At 36.6% G+C, this 19,050-nt stretch overlaps 2 protein-coding genes across 3 annotated transcripts in view; both read left to right on the forward strand.

Moving 5' to 3' along the window:
- LOC145212325 (protein DOP1A-like) overlaps nucleotides 1-15,566 on the forward strand; it is a 42,702-nt gene extending 27,136 nt beyond the window's left edge. The window contains exons 31-48 of one of the 2 annotated variants that reach the window (XM_080080416.1): nucleotides 2,790-2,895; nucleotides 3,581-3,723; nucleotides 4,788-4,931; nucleotides 6,982-7,083; nucleotides 7,821-8,063; nucleotides 8,137-8,424; nucleotides 8,739-8,898; nucleotides 9,055-9,224; nucleotides 9,285-9,394; nucleotides 9,689-9,900; nucleotides 10,047-10,114; nucleotides 10,211-10,360; nucleotides 10,648-10,731; nucleotides 13,109-13,281; nucleotides 13,612-13,693; nucleotides 13,994-14,194; nucleotides 14,492-14,660; nucleotides 14,834-15,566. In XM_080080416.1, coding sequence (XP_079936542.1) covers nucleotides 2,790-2,895; nucleotides 3,581-3,723; nucleotides 4,788-4,931; nucleotides 6,982-7,083; nucleotides 7,821-8,063; nucleotides 8,137-8,424; nucleotides 8,739-8,898; nucleotides 9,055-9,224; nucleotides 9,285-9,394; nucleotides 9,689-9,900; nucleotides 10,047-10,114; nucleotides 10,211-10,360; nucleotides 10,648-10,731; nucleotides 13,109-13,281; nucleotides 13,612-13,693; nucleotides 13,994-14,194; nucleotides 14,492-14,660; nucleotides 14,834-14,907 — 2,679 coding nt within the window. In that variant the 3' untranslated portion in view covers nucleotides 14,908-15,566. The remainder of the gene's footprint in view (nucleotides 1-2,789; nucleotides 2,896-3,580; nucleotides 3,724-4,787; nucleotides 4,932-6,981; nucleotides 7,084-7,820; nucleotides 8,064-8,136; nucleotides 8,425-8,738; nucleotides 8,899-9,054; nucleotides 9,225-9,284; nucleotides 9,395-9,688; nucleotides 9,901-10,046; nucleotides 10,115-10,210; nucleotides 10,361-10,647; nucleotides 10,732-13,108; nucleotides 13,282-13,611; nucleotides 13,694-13,993; nucleotides 14,195-14,491; nucleotides 14,661-14,833) is intronic. The other variant, XM_080080417.1, reaches the window with a different exon arrangement.
- Nucleotides 15,567-16,063: 497 nt separating this feature from the next.
- Nucleotides 16,064-18,546, forward strand: LOC145212328 (adenylate kinase isoenzyme 6-like). The gene is made up of 4 exons (XM_080080422.1): nucleotides 16,064-16,272; nucleotides 16,689-16,847; nucleotides 17,746-17,884; nucleotides 18,050-18,546. The coding sequence occupies exons 1-4, from the start codon at nucleotides 16,239-16,241 to the stop codon at nucleotides 18,237-18,239; spliced, it is 522 nt and encodes a 173-aa protein (XP_079936548.1). The 5' UTR covers nucleotides 16,064-16,238; the 3' UTR covers nucleotides 18,240-18,546.
- The last annotated feature ends 504 nt before the right edge of the window (nucleotides 18,547-19,050 follow it).

Below are 19,050 nucleotides of genomic sequence, written 5' to 3' on the forward strand. Positions count from 1 at the left end.
CAAACAATACTTTTTTAAGTTTGCTTATTTTCTCTACGTATGTACACTGAAAAAAGGTTGAAAATTCTATTTTAAAATACAACTATAAACAACTTTTCAAACTTAAGTCAAAAACAACTATTCAGTCTGGGCGCTCGACATGTTCGAAAAATCGTTTTTCAGACTATATGTCATTCTTTAATTCTACGAAAATCTTATTACTGGGTAAGATAAAATGTGGTTTCAAATTTTCGCTTTATAACTATTATTTATAACTAGTTTTTGGCACGAAATTGCTTTTGGCCCGAAAGTTTTTCTTATTACCTGCTGATCATTTTTTTCTCTATACAATTACGAATATTTCACTAGTTTAGAAACATGATTCGGCAATTCCAAATTCCATGACAGTCAATTTAGCCGTTGTCTGTACACAGAATATGAGTAATAATTATGCCGTATAATGTAATTTCTTTAAAGAATGTGATAATTATCTCAACAACCTTTCATTTAAGCTTAATTGTTGCAATTGATGACTTGACCAATTTCAATAATGTTTCTTTTTGATTTCAATTTCAAAAGATTGTTTTTTATGTTATGAGCGGTTTGAATTCAAAGACACAGGCCAATGAGATATTCCTTTCATTGCCCGCTGTGTTTTGAATGCTGGATCGTACTATTGTTTCTCAATATTTTAGGTCTCGGCCTTTTTTGCCTCGACTTGACCACTCGCAACCTAACATGAAACTGTAACCTTAAGAAGAGTATTGAAATAAAAATAATTTTGTTTATCGTGTAGTGGTAGCGAAATCCCGAAAGCCTTTACGAACAACTTATCGGATTTAAAAACACTTGTTTAGTAGCTAAATTTATTTTTTCGTGTGTTAAAATAGCAAACAAATTTGGATTTGTTCATCCTTGAGCTGACAACAATCATTACATTCACGGATTCCGTCATTTCAAAAAATCCTTTTTGTTTTCGCTTCTGTCGAGGAATGGCTGAACCTAATGTTGGGCGTTCCCAATTGGTCACTTGAACGATTGACCCGGCATTAAACTGACCGGAATTTAAATTTGCTGGAACGTTTCTGACCCGCCATTGTAATCCGTCAGTGTCGGTTTTCAACCGTTTACCACGATTTATCGAATAGCAAGGAGATAAGCTTGGTATTCGCGATAGCAACTAAGACCATTGTTTCGTAACAAAGGACGTCAGAGGTTTGAATCACTAAGGATAAGATTTAATCGGATAATCGGTATGTGCGACTAAAACACGATGACGTCACAGATTTTGACGTCACTTTCTGTTTGTTGGAAACTTTTGAACATTTCCTTCGAAACTCTATCGTCGAAATTCATTGTTCGAAAGTTGTTAAGTTCGAAAGTTTAAAAATCTAATAATATATTTGGGTAAAAATAGAAATTTCGATCCGGAAATATAACCAGTGGACACAAACTGCTTTGAGTCTTTTACTTGTAAGTTACATGGGATTTTGACGGTAATTCGGCACAAGCAAAACGCAACAGCCGTAAACTTATTTTGACACAGTGTACGTTTCAGAAATCCTGATATTGTACAGAAAAGCATATGTATACGACCAAAGCATGAAGTCTTTTTTAGTGATGACCTTTTTTAGACTGTTGACATTTTTTTCAAAATCTAAAACTGTATTTGTTACAGCTAAGGTAACTGAAAAAATAGGTAACATACATTGTTTAGAAATGTCCGTAAATTGCCACGTTTTTGTTTTTCCAGTTTATTGTATTTAATGGTTAAAACCCGGTGATCCCAACAAAAAACATCATTGCCCCGTATAATGCACCTTAAGAAAAATATGCCTGACTTGCATATTTTCATTACTTCGAAATCATATTTGTTGGAACTATCGTGCAATCAAACATGCTTCAAAAATGTAAAACATTGTTGTTCATTTCTCCTATCAATTCTGAAAACACATCGGGATTTTTTTTCTTCGCGCAAGTTCTTTTCCTGGACTTGTGTATTTACAACGTTGCAATTTCACAACATTACGTCACACTACTACCGTGTAAATTCGTGACGAAAAAGTGTCGTCACCCAAAACAGATCTCGTGTTTGGTCGTCGAACTCCTTCCTTAAGAGTTTGCTTGTTTAATAAACACGTTTGTTTGAATAGCCTTACAAGCCTATGAAGTCGAGTCGGGATTAAGCTATAGGATTATGGCGGTTTAAACATTCGCTAAATTGCCTTTAGCCATCCAAAATTACCATGCAGCTCAAGATTAAGACACACTGTTAAAAAACACCCGAGTATTCGTGCCCACTTGCACAATGGCTGGATATTAATCTATGACTTAACCCTGGAATGTGGCGTTAACCCAGCGTGTAATTTTCCCCATCCTGTGACCATGTAAAGTCTAGCCAGACCTTTCAAGACCCTTTATCATACTGTTGCTGCTTGCTAATTATCTAAATGATTTGCGTTGGTTGGAAATGTTAAAGCTTTAAACGTCGGTTGGTCTTTCTTATTTCCTAACGTACAGACAAAGTGAGAAAGGTGTTTCTCTGTGAAAAATGTGCGACCCTTTTAGCTGTCTGCGCCAAGTCAGCATGAAACATAGTGTAATTAAAGTAAATGCAAAAATAAAATGAGGCCAACTGAGACATCATGATAATATTTTGGAGAACTATATTTCCTATTTATCTGAATCTATTAGTAAAATTTTCTTCAACTGAACTTGGGTTTTTGGTACAGTTTTTCGGTTTCGCTTGTCACACAAAGATCGAAATCCCGTGACTTTTGGTACTCTCCCTAATCTATTGTTTTTTGCAGGGTGGGTTTCCAGTCGACTATGTGACGTCACTACTGCAAAGTCTGCGAACTCTGACGCATTCCTCCTTGTTGTTACCTGCTTCCGGTGCTTCGTCGCTCGTCATAGGTGTGCGAGAAATCTGAAATGATTTATTTAATATATAGTTTTTGATTCTATATCTTATGTATAAAATATATAAGGTGTGAAGAGTATAGTTTTCACTGTATACACAAAATTTTTACCTTGTTATAATTACATTTGGCTATCTGGTACTTGGATTTCTTGACCAAAGTTTATTCAAGGCCGAAAACTAAAAAAAGCTCATCTAAACGCAAGACACTTTACATAGATCGTGAAACTGGTTTAACTTATACTATATTTGTTCTGTACGTCGTAACGAAACAGTCATGTTGTTATTGCGTACGTTGGGCTGTTACGTGGAACACGTTTTTTGAACGTTCGGGCAACTCATGTCGGATTGACGCAAATTCGACAAATTTTAGAAACAAAAAAATGTCAAGGAAACAATCTGCAAAAGCAGTATTGCCGCTTGCAAGCGAAGTATTGTAAGCTGACTGTCAAGTCTACGGACACGACTCTTAATCCGGCAGTTTCAGCATGTTTTGTGACTCACTCGCTTTTTATTCATATAATTTTTTTATGGACTTACAGACGTTGACGCGTGTGGTGGCATTTGCTGTCAACCAACGTTAAACTATTTTATAATGCGGTTAAACTTGTCACAACTTTGCGTGCCTTGATTTGTGACTTTTCCCAAATGTTACTTATTTTGGTTTTATCCATTCACCAGCAGGACTGACGAACCCGTCTGATCGAAAACCGTCGCTAGTGGCAACAGCCAATCCCGCTCAAGCAAGTCAGACTTCGACATCTCTTGGTTTTTCGGCACTCGGAAGTTTGTTTAATGTTTTCAGCTCAAACAACACACTGCGGGTACTACTTGTTTTTATGTCAGAATTTGTTACATATTTTCTGTAATATTATGTATGTTGTTTATAATGCGACATATTTTTCGACATAAATGTATTTTTCCGGTCTATATCTCCCACCAGCATGTTACGTAAGCGCATAACACTCAAGTAAAAAAGTAATTGTGTATCGTGTTTATAAACGCATCTTGTGACAGACCCGCCCAGACGGGTATTTCCTAACCAACCGGTATCTTACCAACTTAAATCTAACCAAACCCACCGCATCGCAGTTAAACGCATTCCAATAATCTCTAACGCCGCTTTATTGTTCTCACATAGTTTCCTGCGATAGCATTATAGCAAGAAGTGCCACCAGGCGAAGGTCTCGACAAAAGTGGATTAAACCGGTCAAACTGTATGCAGATTACTGGGCCTGTGCACGTCCTCTTGTTGCGAGGACATTTTTAAATTATTGTCATTTTTCTTCACTTGACCCTTGTTGCGTGATTTACGATGCACGTGACCGTCACTCACGATATTAGATAGCCACTTTTATTGCGAGCTAGATTTATGATTTCTACTTTAATGTGGGAAATGTAAAGGGTCAACCACGATGACATTTCAGAAAATACCTGTTTATCCATGTAATTTGTCCTGTCGTGCGTCGTTTACCTCGAAATACAACATGGGATTTGTCCCTTGTTTGTACCTGTACTCCTGAAATCAATTATCCTAATCTGGCGCCCTAAGGCATGTTTCGACCTCAGAAAGCATGCACGCTGTTCGGTTTTATAATGTGGACATGGTACTGGATTAAGGTGGCGGTTTTTCGCTGAAAAGTTTGGCCAATTCAAATGCTCTAACCTTTGTGCCGAGTGTGGTGATTTTTTTTCAACATTTTAAATCATGTTCGCAGCCAAAAAAAAGTATACGCCCGTGCTAACCGCAATACTTTAAACTCGTTTGTTTAGTTTTTTTAAATAGCATCTAACTATTTTTGCGATTCTAGTAGCGTCTATTGAATCTGATCGCCAAAATCTCCTCGAGCGATTCCGGTCGTGCAATAAGCAAGTTTTATCATTTCAGCCGCAACACAGTGTTGACGATCACGAACTTACGGAGGAGGCGGCTGAGGCGAAGCGAATCTCCCTCAACAATCTGTCAAGGGTTTTATCGTGTCTGGCATCGATATGGAACAAGTCGACCAAGACATACCCTTCATCCATACAGGTGAGATTGGGTATTGTGCCAAACAACCAAATATGCCTTGACGAAGAATTTTATAGCGTCCAAACTCTTAAACCTTGCAAGAAACTTTATTTTTGTTCATTCATTTTCTCGTCAAAACAAATTGACACGACCAAATCGAAGTGTTACAAAGACATTTCGTTTGTACCCTAACCAATTTTTAGCAATTGGTTCTGAGAAACTTTGGCAGCAGAATTGAAAAACATGTTAAATTATATTGATACCAATCTTGCAATTTACCCCGCGTACTTTTTGTTGGTACGTGACGTCACAAACGCTGTAAATGACGTTGCATTAATGTCTCGTGACTCAGCAAAGTTTTTTCCTTTGAGGTGATTTTGACCTTGTGTGTTGTCATTTTGACGTCATTATGCCCTGCGGTTCACATTTCGCGTGTCCATTGTTTTCATAAGTGGCAAACTCTTAGCTGTAGCCAATCCAACTGCAAAAATTTCTCACCAGCTTTACCTGAAATTTTTCATTTTTGTACTCGGGTAACATAAGATTTTAAAGTATGTCGAATTTGAATTGAATAGCGTGTGTTTACATTGTTTGCTTGTCACTGCAATACTAGGAATTGTTACATCATATATCGTACATGATGTGCTTGATCTGTCACTTATCACGTTAAGGTTCAATGCAAAGTTTATGTTGACAGACTAAGCATTTTCGTAAATCTAATCCCTTTGTCATGAGACACTTTGAAAATATGCTTCAAAACTACTTGCTTCAAGGGATAACTGGTAATGAATTACGTCAATGTATTTTAAAGCGCGTTAGTTGATTCATCCGCATTGTTTTGAGAATTATTATTGTTTGATTTTTTACCACTTGTTTACAAAAATACGAACATTTATGTGATGTGAAACAAACAAAGGAAATTCTTTTCAAATGCATTTTAATTTTTGCTGTTACGTAATCTCGTTTTATGGATTTTCAATTCGCAGGAATACAGGTGCGCATATCTCACAAGAATGTTGATTAGGGCTAAATTATGCTAAATTAAAACGGAGGGGGTTGGGTTCTTCCGCAAATTGGCGGATGAAACTCCTCCTTAAACATGACAGTTTCCGTACCGACCGGGTTTGATCATCTGGGTTCGTCATAAAGTTGAGCCTAAAAAACATACTTTGTAATTTTTTTCGGGTATTCAACAAACTTGCATCATGCTGTTGACATTTTTTAAACCACAAATAATCATTGGTTGGTTGAGTATGGAATAAAAATAGCCGAAGACTGTGTGGAGCTCGTTATTGGCTCATTTGCGGTGATACGTCAGAACGCATCATTATTATTCCCTCGTACGTGACTTTAAACTGCACATCCATCATGTGTCGTTTAAAAAAAACAATTTGGGAGCAATGTCCGGCCAATAAACGTGAAAAGAACGGTGTCCGCAAGTATTGATGCAAAATATAACCAAGATTTGTTTTACCTAACATACAACAAACTGTTCACTATAAGTGACATCGTCTTTTTGTTACGTAAAAATAAGTATCCAATGTTAGGATAAAATAAACGAGGCTTTTTTTCAATATTTAGTCTGTTGGATATGTATGTAGTAAAAATCTTAATGGACTTGAATTTGTGTATGCCAACTGTTACGCGAATATTTGTCACAGGGCATGACCACAATTAACTGAAGAAATATCCAAAAAAAAAAAATGCGAAAACTTTCAAATGACGAAATGTGCATTATTTTGTCCGAACAAGTAATATTGTTTACACTTTTATGATGTAACAGCTAGGTTATTGAAGAAAAACTATAAAATTTGACGTTTCAAACACAGGTGGTATGGGCAGTATTAGTGTAGTTCATTTATAACTGTTTATTTCTTTGAGTTTATAACTTTGTCTTTCAATCTAGTGATGTATGTTAAACTTGATTGCTGTTTTATTGTGTATTTTTGGGTTTTAAATATTCCTGGTTACATGTGTTACGCGAATACTATACGAAGCCCCAGGCGCGGATAGAAAAAGTGCAGGAAATACTGTTTTCAAAAAGGACATAAAACTCTTTGTGTATTTGCAGAACCTCATAGCGCCACCTGGCGTCCAAACCACAGTTACCATGGGTGATGAGGATTCAGTTTCACAGGGCGTCCTCCAACTCCTTAACCCGATCGCTCTGCAGGTGACGTATCTTCTGATAATTCTTTGTCCCCGAAAACACAGGCGTTTTTATTTACATTTGAGACCGGGTGCTTTCCAACCTCACCACTCGTACAGCCTCATGTCGGATTTGAGCCACTAATCGCTGTCACCACGCCAAAGCCCGTGCTTGACCCAACAAGACGGTGCCGTTTAGTATCAAGGTCTTACGATGTGGAGTGCTCCGTAAATCCGACCAACTGTTGTCTGTTGGGCATTGAGCCGGCGAATAAATGCCGTCTTTCATTCTTTTGGGCCATTTGGGAGTTTGTTATGATATGACACATTGGTAAAAGCAGACACATAACTGTGGTATTGTACCGGACGATGTAGCCGGACTTAATAAAGTCACATAAATCGTGGTCAATTTCACAGATAACAAGCCGCCCAATGCAAATTTGCGACTTACAATGGTCATATGTGTCTCCCCGGTCACTTTCTCTCAGATGCGTCCCATTTTGTAACAAATGTAACAACAAGCACATTTGTTTGTATAAAATAAACTGTTTCAAAATATTTCTGTGACGTTGCTAAAATTCGTCATATTTCCACGTCATGACACCTCATACGTCAACCCACTGCGTTATTTTTTTACCGAACCGGCACAACCTTCGTATAACCCGCAAAGCCATATCACCTGTCGCGAATATATCCGATCAACATAGTTTTGCGACTTTTGATCATTCCACTAATCGTGCGCACGCCACCAAATGTTTGCAGTACGGCGAAAATCTCTTCAATGCGCTTGCCATCATCTGGGAACGACGTGGTCGGTCGGCGATGAAACGAAAACACACCAACCTTCGTCAACCAAACGATCAACAACTTCAGCTTGTCGACGTCACGTGCAGCATCCGAGCTCTTCATTGTGACGTCGTGCTGGGCTTAGTGAAGCGTGTCGTCACACTGCCACCTGATTATCCGGCTTTATCCGGTAACACCAAGAGACAAACTCCAAACGAGGTGGGAATTTTCACTCTTCTCAACTTGAGGATTATTTGCATCGGAGACGCTGACTAACGATTTTTTTTCACAGGAATGTCTCCTCAACTTTGTCTTGCGTTACATCCAACGTCAAACACCTTCGGTTTTGCGTGATTCACGTTCTAGCATGTTAACGTTAGTGCGAGAGTGCCTGGCGCAAGGACCACCTGGCGCGAATTTGGCTACAAATGAAGTTGCCACGTCAGGAAACACAGCAGCGCCACCCACTGGCAGGCGGCAGCTTGGTGCAAATTGTCATTTCCTTCTTCTTCAGCTGGTTGCCGAATACGCAAGAAGTGCACACAACAGCGAAGACAAGAAGGAACTGAAAGAAATGCAGGTAATGACTTGTTTGTTTTGTTTTCCGTAATATTTCTTGTGCTTGGCATTCGCTTTTAGATTCTATTTTCTATGAATTGTTTCCTTAAGGTAACATTTTAACACATTTGTTTTCTAATGTGAATCTTGTTTGCATACCCAATCATTTCTGGCTTGGTGTAGCTGTAGGTCAGGAAATCGACAAAATGTTTACAATTTATGTTTTTTAAGTACAGTTTGACGAACCGGCACTCTAGTTTACAATAAAGCACAGTTTAATTTATTCAGTCGATCATATGTAGGCTATAAATTGATTTCGCTTTTTGTTGTTGTTAGGAAGTCACAATTAAATGTATTGAATCATGTAACGCGATCGTTGATTCGTCGCTTGAACATGGCGGTTGGTTGGCGAGAAAAGCTCCAACGGTGTTACCGGCGTCACAACACGAAGTTCAGCATCACCTCACTGAATCTGGATCGTCTGTGGATTTACTTGGTAAGTTGGATATTTGTTGACGAAATATGGCCATGGTATATTATATTGGTTGTGGCTTATTGAGTAAATAGTAAGGGAAAAACGCGGTGCAGTACTGTATCCACCTTTTCTTGTTTGTTCTCAATAACTTTTCATTCTAACATGTTTAATACACAGATCCTCATCCTGAAAAGGAAGATTCTGCTTTAAAACTTGCCTCCTCTGATCCGATCTTGTCTGGAAGAAAATCCCCCAACCAGCAGCCTCAACCATCAATGACGCTTTTGCCCCAAAAAGCAAATCCGAATTATGAACATAGTGTTAACGCTCTTCGTATGTTGGCTCAGGTATGTCACAACATAAAGTTGCTTGGCAAGTCAGGTTTTAATTTGGTTTATATTTTTTAGCATTTGGCCAACTTGCTTGACCTGGTATTCGGAAGTGAAGAGAAAGATAAAATGATTCCGATCTTGACCGCCGTGATGACCAATACCACCCCGTATTTGAGAAACCACAGGTAAACGGTACCTAGACTTCCGTAGTTCAAGCACACCACATATTTATCCTAAATTTAACACAAATATTTTTCTGTACCCCTAACCATAACTCCCGATTAACCTTTCAATTTCATATTTAAAAATATGCGGGCACGTTAATGCCGTTGGGCAGTCCTTGGTCCTTGAATATTATTGTATCAAAAGGTTTACTTTGTTCATTATTTTTCGAGCTTCAAGTTACTTATTATCGCGTGATCAAGTCAAGAGTTGTTTGTGATTGTTTTATCGAACGTTCACCTTTCCACACCTTTCAGCATGAACTTTGCCCCGAGTTACCGCGCAGCTGTCAGCCTCCTATCAAGTGTCAGTGGCTTTCAACAAACTCGACGTTCTTGGAAACGTGATGCCTTTGAACTTTTTCTGGGTGCCGGATTTTTTAAAATGCCACCAGAGGGCGCACATGAGTGGATGAATGTGGTTGATCATCTGATGACGCACGACGCAACGACTTTTAAAGACCTAATGGGTAAAAAATAAGCACTTGGAGCAAAAACGGACCAAAAAAACTAAACGAGAGATCAAATGTCCTGGTTACTGCAAAAATATATTCAAAGTGGTATGGTCAGATAAATTATATTTTTTGTGTTTAATTTTGATTTCCTTTTTTGTTAGTTCGGATCGGTCTAACCCGCAACACAACGACAGGAACATCTCTCAACATTTTTTCAAACAAGGAACAGGTCAGCGATTTATCTTTATAACTTACACATTAACTATTATTCGGTATAGTGTGTTAAGGGCCAAGTAAACGAAAGCCAACGTTATTTGCTTTTTAGGAGTTAGAACAACGTGCCATGTTACTCAAGCGTCTCGCATTCGTCGTATTCAGCAGCGGAGTGAACCAGTACCAACGCCATCTGCCAGAAATCCAGGAGCGATTGTCGGAAAGTTTGCGACTTCATCTTGTCCCGGCCGTACAAGCAGAGGTTAAAAATAATACTTGCTAAATTGGGAACAAACGCAGTATTTAAAAGAAATCCATAAAAGCACTCTGTCGAGGTCGCAGTCACTATTTTACTCCTGGTGACGTCACTAAAAATAATTTTCCAACCTGAGGGCATTACCACGTCAACATTTTTTCGTATTTAGAATTTACGCATTACGTCATCTTAATTCTTTATTGTAGAAAGTCGTTTTATAACTGTAAATGCACTAAGACATCGTAGTACAAAATATTTTCCAGTCAATATATTTTTAAGTTGCTTATATTTAGGTTTTCTTGTGCTTTCGAGTTATGTTGGTCCGATTGTCTCCACAGCATCTTACGTCTCTTTGGCCAACGATCATAACAGAACTGGTAAGCAGCTCAATTATATTATTATGGGTCCCCTTCCCTGAAGGGGACACATATTGTTTTTGTCCGTATTTTTTTTTTCTTTTTTTTTTTTTTCTTTTTTTTTTTTTTCTTTTTTCTGTCTAACGCTGGCTTGTGAGACCCGTTTGGTCAAGAAAAAGTGCTTGAAATTTATTGAAATTTGGACATATGTTAGATATTAATCCAAACTTGGTCCACCTGAAGTTTGACCCCAAATTACCCAGCGGTTCACCCACAGGCCCCCGAAACGTAAAATTTTTAACGCTGGTTTGTAACGCTCGTTTGGTCAAGAAAAAGTGCTTCAAATTTATTGAAATTTGGACACATGTTAGATATTAATCCAAACTTGGTCCACCTGAAGTTTGACCCCGATTGACCCAGCGGTTCACCCACAGGCCCCCTAAACGTACATTTTTTAACGCTGGTTTGGTAAAGAAAAAGTGCTTCAAATTTATTCAAATTTGGACATATCTTAGTTATCAATCTGAACTTGATTCTCTAGAAGTTTGACCCCGAATGACCCAGCGGTTCACCCACAGGCCCCCGAAACGTAAATGTGTCTAACGCTCGTTTGGTCAAGAGAGACACTGTAGGCAGAAGTACCAAGAAAGTCGTTTCAGTGATTAGAAATCAGCTGTTGTGCACAGCAATGCTATGTCATTTTATTAAGTTATCACTCACGTTTTTAGTTTTGGCGAAGGTTTTACACCTATGACGTGATTTAAACCTAATAACCGTGCTTCGGTTTTGTATATGTCAAGCAAAACTTTGTTAATCGAAGTAAAGATGAAAAAGTTAACTTGACTTTTTTGCCAAATAAATGTTTTTTTAAATGCTCGTTGTCAGGTTGGCCGCCGCATGATCACGGGTTACTTAAGGTCAACTAGTAGGTATTACAAACATAGTTCAGACCTTTCTTTCGTCATAACGTACCGTTTTTTTGACAATCAATTTAGGAGTCAATACTCATGTATAAATTAGGCTTAACAGTATTGTTGAACACCAAGGACGGCGTGCTATTGAAAACGGTGTCAAAAGTCAAACAGTCGTTTGGCGTGTGCACACTGAGAGGTTACTACAGGTCAATGGTACTCGTTTTGCGAAACAAAGTTAAATGAAAAACAATTTGTTATGTACACACTTGTAGCAAATTGCTTTTTAATTTAAAGTGTCTGTAATACAACTGTTACAGCTTTCTAAAAAAAAATGTGTTGAAAATCCGACCTTGGACGACAATATCTGGGTCAAAGCAAGAGATTAAATTAAAGTATTTGTTACGTTTTTTAATGTTTTTGTAATTATATGACAATAAGAGTGCAAAAAGAATACGAACAATTTGTTTTATTGTTGGGTTAATGCTTTCTAAAAATTTGTCCTTAAGAATCTAAAAATCACCGCAACATTTGTTTACTGTAAATCTGCACAAACGCGCGTGTGGGGACCCATTTGTTTTTGTTTACAAAAACAATCATATGTGTAGATCAAATGATGTGTATAGTAAATTGGTAAATATCGTATAGAATATATAAAATGGAAGTATATCAGAAAGCCACTCTTCTAGTTTTCAAATTATTTTCTGTTTAATTATTTTCAACAATTTCTTCTGCGTTGTCATACGACTATCTCTTACACTCAGGAATGTACAAATAAATCGTTTGTTATTATTTTTTTATGTTTTTGAGTCCAGTTAAATTTTGTTTTAATATTAGTTCAATGCCAATCTCGCCACCAAGGATTGAGTACATTTGCTTAGGACTACATTATGATTTTATGACACTCATTATGACCATCTATTAACCGGTGACGTTCAGCATTTTACTATTAACTCCTACCTGCATTGGGCCGAGTTTATTTTTAAAGTTCGAATCAATTGCTTTTCGCCACAAACTGCCACGAGGAGAAACATTCACGAAAGCCGCAGGTTTCTGAAAATCTGGTTTGCAACTTTTGAACCGTCGACAAACAGTTTCGACGTACTTGCTCTCAATCAATTTGCAGTTTAACGTTCAAAAATGTTTGAACAAACCTTTACCACACGTCATAATTATGGTCTCTGCGTTGTAAATATAGAAATAGAAAAGTGAGTGATAAGTCTATAAGCTTAGTTGTTTCAAAACAGAGATTTGCTGCGAAAGCATAATTTAATGATGTTGACTGCAGTCTCCACCAAGTACAACTATTGTCTTTCCGTCTTTTGTGCAGAAAGAATTTGTTGTGTATTAAAAACGCAATGTTTTTATACATATCTGAACTTTAACAACAAAAAGGTACGGTGATGTCATGTCGTCTCTAAATACAAATCAATGTTTCTGCATTTACCAAATTAATTTGACGAGTTCACAGTTTAAAAAAATCTTAGATTCAAGTCTTGGGTCAAATGGAGCAGGAGTTGACACTTCATGACTTCGACCGTGACATCAACAATCACAAGGAAAGTTCGTCAAAAGATCGCGCTTCACTCGCATCAAGCCGCGTCGGAGTTTTGTTTTCGACACCAACTAGCAGTTCGTCACGGATGTACCTGCAAGAAAAGTAACATGTCACAAGTGTAACTCACTAATATGATTTTTCTCACAGTGCTAAATCGCCCTTTGGTTTCTAGCTTTGCATTTTTTTGATCAAAGTGGTAAACTGCGTGGAGTTTACCAACATAATTGCAAAAATCGTAAACGATATTGAGAAAATATCTTTGAAGATTTTCGGTTTAGATATGCAAGAGAGGATAAGTGTACAATGAATGTACAATAATGTACAATGTACAACATTCTTAATGTTATTACTTGATTGTTTTTGCGTCGAAGGCAAAAGGGAAATTTTTGTTCAAATACTTTGTGGCTTTTAATCTTTTTGTTTGCTTGTCAGGTGGATGGCGATGTACTTGTCGGCTTGTAAGTTACTTGATCTTGCTCTTGTGCTGCAACCAAACCAATTAAACTACTTCAAGGTGGGTCACACGAAGTTCATGTTGTTGCAGAAAAGTTTAAACCGACAGTTAAAAAACTTACATCTTCTAAAATAATAATCGCAGAATAAAGCCTTGTAAACCATTTGTTTTACATTTTACAGACACTCTCGTTCCCGGAACTAATTAACAAATATTAAGTTTGTAATTATAAGATTAACTAAAGAATATATTTTGCACAACAAATTCAGCTATAATGGTTCAAGCAACTTTTTGACAGAAAAAAAATGCCATTCAAAAACCTGCCCACCACTTTCACAGATATAAACCTACTTTTCGCAGATGTTTCGTTGGTCGTTTGTTGGCGAATCTGGGGAAACACCTGATGACGAAAATCTATCCAACGATAACGTTAAAGACAGGAAATTTGATGAAAGTCGTAATCCGAGTAAAGCTGATAAAAGCAAATCAAAAACGAAACAAACCATTCCCACAGTTTTTGTTCCCCACTGCATACGTATTAATCGCTTACTGTCGTCGAAGGTAAGGGCACAATTTTTTTCTGGGTTTACCATCAAATACAAATCTTTTAATCTATTTGTACAAACTCTTTTGGTACCTCGTTTTTTTTACCACATAGTGTTACTTTGGTTTAATAAATTTCCAATTTATTTTAGTTACGTAGTTTAGTATCCAAGTAGTTTTTCGCCATACAGTCAACTTCAATACAAAACTACGAGTTAGATTTTGAGACTGAGGATTTCCGTTTGCGACAAACTCAATACTGCACGCAACATTTCGATCGATTGTTTTAAAATACAGATAATAATTGATTTGCAGGTTGCTACAAATACAACTTTGTTGGAAGCTGCACCACTGCGTCCTCTGCTGACTATGCAAAAATTGAAGTCCTTGTTCGACTTACGAGCATTTTTTAACACCATAACATCCTCTGATATAATGCTGCGCATATTGCCTAACAAGAGAAGCACCACACCAAATCCTGAAGGTCAATATTAGTATTATCTTATTCCTCAGTTTTGCTTATTTTTAGAAGTTACCTCAATCTAAAAAAATACTCTATAGTACTCATGCTCAAGAACCGTAGGTGATCACCGTCTGTGTATGCGCAATTACCGTTTTTCAGGGATTTTTATAGCACAGTTATTTCGATTTTTGCAGCTGGCCTTGGGACCCTGAGCAGCCCATACATTGAAGACGTACTACGCAACGATTTCGTGGAGGAAATGTTGTGACATTTTTACTGTACACTGTGTATATTTTGATACTGTGCTGTCATCTTACACTGCCGTGTGTCAAAACTTATTGCTAATTAGACCCTAATAGAAGCGTTGTTACGTTGTTTTTCGGTACATTCACATATATGTTTACGTAGAAACTAGCACATTTTTGTTACATAGCTACTTCGATACATACAACATTCGCGGATGAACTAACGAACTAAACAAGCAAAAGTGTATTTATTCTTTTTCTCTGATGTTCCAGGCGTTTATTGATTTTTTTCAAAACTTTTACACATCTTTGAAATACTATGTACTGTGGTACATTATCTGTCCCTTAAAATATTGCGTTATGTTCGCGCATGTCAAACATTCTGAGTGCGGGCATTATGAAGCATTTGGGCCGTGGCCCGTCTTTAGACGCCACATTTACGCGTTTTCCAGAAACCTACTTCGTTTGTGCAAAGTCGTTAACAAGCTTGCCATTGTTTCTGCTTTGTCCAAACGAAGTTCCAAATTTGTGTTGCGTGTTATTTTTTTACGGCTCATTCTCATATGTTTGATAACAATTACTCACCTTTCCAGAAGCCAATTACAAAGTAATGAAACAAAAAAACAGATATTATAGTAATCACATTGTTCACGTTGACAATACAAGCATTTTTAATTTTCGATTTTACTTGCAACGCCGGTTGGTCAAAATGGGACAACGTGCATTAGTTTGTAGTTTGATTGTTATTATAGGGTGTTTTATTGGTAATAAATTCGAGTTGTCTTTTAAAGAAATAGCGTCTTATATACACAACAATATATCTGCCTAAATTCCCCGCGTTCCTTGACACCAATAGTCGCTAACACTAATATCGTGAAGACTGAAATCGGTTATGCTGATTTTTCTTAGATAACCAAGTTTATTTTGCCATGCTTTAAATTTGTTGTAGGTTCAGGACTTTCATGGAACTGTTTTTATTTGCTGTAAAATGTACAGTGTAAATGACAATGATTTAGGCTACTTTATTACAATAAAACAGATAAACAAACCAGAAAGTGAACACACAAATCACAGTTCATTTGTAATATTTGATCTGCGACAAAACAAGATGCAAGTTTTTTTCACGCAGGTTTGGTTTAAAATAAAAATGGAAACAAAGCAAAAAATGGTTTTCCCATGTTTTGAAAATGCCAATGGCGGTTACCATGCGAAGTACTACACGTGCACTTTAGGTCACGTCACGTGACCTAAGCAATAACTCAAAAACAACTCGTGTTTGCAAGTTTTTATGATTTGCAACGTAGTAATCTTTCATCCATACCAGGTTTGGTAGTCAATAGTTACTTTGGTGAACATGTCGAGGTTTGGGCCAAACATTCTAATAACAGGTTAGTAATATTACGCAAAAATACTCTAGCATACCTTGAACCGGCTTGAAGCATTTAGTGGACCTTCGTAAATCATGACAATTGTTGTCTTTTGGTAACATTTTGTTTTTCCGCTTATGTCAGTGTTCTGCCACACATTGTTGCTTGAAAGTTTTTCAAATGTGTTTATTTTCACACTCCAGTCTCATTTCTAAAAACAATATCACTACTTGTTGAAAGTCTGTTTAGTTGCTTCTGTTGCCTTAGGAATGAAATTGCTTGTTTTAGCATGCAAGTGTGCCCCCTAAAAATTAATTTATTAGTAGCCAAAAAGTTTGAGAACCACTGATCTATAGTTACCATTTTAGCACCTTTGCTGCTATGGTGCTTTTGATGTACAAGATTGTTCTGTGTCATAAATTTACACATGATTTCAGGGACTCCTGGAACAGGGAAATCTACACTTTCCCAAGAACTTGCGAGCAATACACAACTTAGAATGGTTAATGTGGGAGAGGTGGCAAAAGAAAACCAGTTGTTCTTGGGTTTTGATGAAAAATTGCAGTGCCCAATTTTAGATGAAGACAGACTTATAGGTAATAGACAAGTTTGAAAAACATTTGCATTTAACATCTTATCCATGTAACACAAACTGTAACTGCAAATGGTTTTACCAAAGGCTAAATAATAACCTTTATATGTTTTGTGTCAAACACTTATCCATTAACATTATTATGAATAGGGCTGTCATCAAATAAAGGTTTTTAATTTTTCAAATAATCAAATAATCAAATAATTTATTTCCTTTCAAATCAAATAATTTAGAATAACTAATACATAGGGCCCAGAGTCATTATTAAATAAGGATAGTTGAAATTATTAAGCGAATTTTTTAAGCTCTTAGTCATTAAATCAAGTCCACTCTTTTTTTATTTTTTTTGTCTGTTTAAAATAATAAATTAGTACAGACAGAGACATGATTGAGTTACTCTCCGTAGTTTGGCAAAACCATATGTATTTCCCTGTGTAATTTTTTCACTTTAATTCAACAGCTTTTTCGTAGACACTTGCTGAATTGAATTGTGTACATTTTTCTATAACATTTTATTTACTTGCTTGAATAACTTTAATTATTTCTGGGTGTAACTAATACCGGAATGAACAGTAAATTGTCATGTTTTTTTGTCCAACATTTTTGGTGGAATGTGTCAATTAAATATGAAGCCAAAAACATATGTTGCAGACTGCAGTGCTTCTGTGTAACAGCAATTTCATAAAAATGTCACCAATGTGTTCAAGTAAATTGATTTTGCACATATATCGAGGTATACTGCTTAGGAAAAAATTATTTGATTATTTGAAATGTGTAAAAAATTATTTGATAAATTTTCAAATAATTAAAAATTTCAAATAATCTAATAATTATTTGTTTGATAACAGCCCTAATTATGAAATAAATTAAAAACTTTTCTAACTTTGTATTGTTGTCAACAGATGAACTGGAGGAACAAATGGCGGAAGGTGGAAACATTGTTGATTACCATAGTTGTGATTTTTTTCCAGAGCGATGGTTTGATATTGTGTTTGTCCTTCGCACAGACAACAGTATCCTATATGAAAGATTGCAGAGAAGGTATTTTATTTCTTGGAGTGAACTAAATTTCATGTTGGTGCAGTTAGTACAATGTTCCTTCATACATAAGTGGATGTTGCAATTTTCACTTCAACTACATTTGCCTGTCAAAGGGTACATGACACATTTAAAAATTGTACATTCACAGTTGTATGTTTTTTATAGATCCTACAATGAGGAAAAAATAAAGAATAACATTGAATGTGAAATATTTCAAACTATCCTGGATGAAGCTCGTGAATCTTACAAATCAGACATTGTTCATGAATTACAGAGCAATACCCCTGAAAATATGGAAAACAATGTTGATGAAATTGTTGCATGGTGTAAACAATGGGTGCCACAATCTACGTAGCATAAGCAGCTTGAAAGTATTGGTGCGTTATCACCATATTTTATGTTCCTTAACTTGGCTGGTGCAGCCAATTGCTTTCATAATTATTTGTGGCTAAGAAGCTACAGTTTTATTTCTTTCTTTTCGCTGACAGCGTTTGTATTAAAAAGCAAAGCAAATGGTATATTTTAAATGCCAAGTTAACTTGGTATTTTATATACCACTTTCTCCCTTTTTATTGTCGTGGCAAATTGGTTAAGAACCTGCATTTAAAAATTGTGTTATTATCAATCTCTGTTTTTGAGAAATATACTTCTGTTCTAGTTGATTTTATTGTAAATAGATGACCACACCTGGTGAGAAAAGAAGACAAGATATTGGTGTTCTGACACATTAAAACATATGGTCGTCATCATTAGACAAGAGCATGTCATCAGTAAGTAGGTGACCAGGAGTTTTATATAAGCCACTTACTAACATACAGCGTAATGGATCAGAAAGAAGTAAACCAACAATTGCAACATCACCAAAATTAAAAGATACAATTCTAAAATTTTCACACATTATTCTAGGCTTTTTTAAGCAATCCTACACCCAAGATTTTGTTTTGAAATATGGGCTCGACTTAGTCAAGATAATAAGAAATAATACTCTCAGATGCTTGACAATGGCTCATCAACAATAACATTTAGCAGTAACTTATTGCTATTCATCATGTACTATTCCAATCAGGCAAGGAGCGTTTAACATTGGTTGACTTTTGTATATCCCAAGCGAACATTGTCCTCGGATTGATTATATTTACAGTTACCAATGGCATTTCTGTTGCTTG

This window comes from Phallusia mammillata, chromosome 2 (genome assembly GCF_965637545.1).
Source record: "Phallusia mammillata chromosome 2, kaPhaMamm4.hap1.1, whole genome shotgun sequence".
NCBI lineage: Eukaryota > Metazoa > Chordata > Ascidiacea > Phlebobranchia > Ascidiidae > Phallusia > Phallusia mammillata.

Coding starts and splice junctions, on each gene's coding strand:
- LOC145212328 (XM_080080422.1), top strand. CDS start 16,239: ATGTCGAGGTTTGGGCCAAACATTCTAATAACAG. Junction 16,273..16,688: donor GCCAAACATTCTAATAACAG/GTTAGTAATATT, acceptor ACATGATTTCAG/GGACTCCTGGAACAGGGAAA. Junction 16,848..17,745: donor AGATGAAGACAGACTTATAG/GTAATAGACAAG, acceptor TGTTGTCAACAG/ATGAACTGGAGGAACAAATG.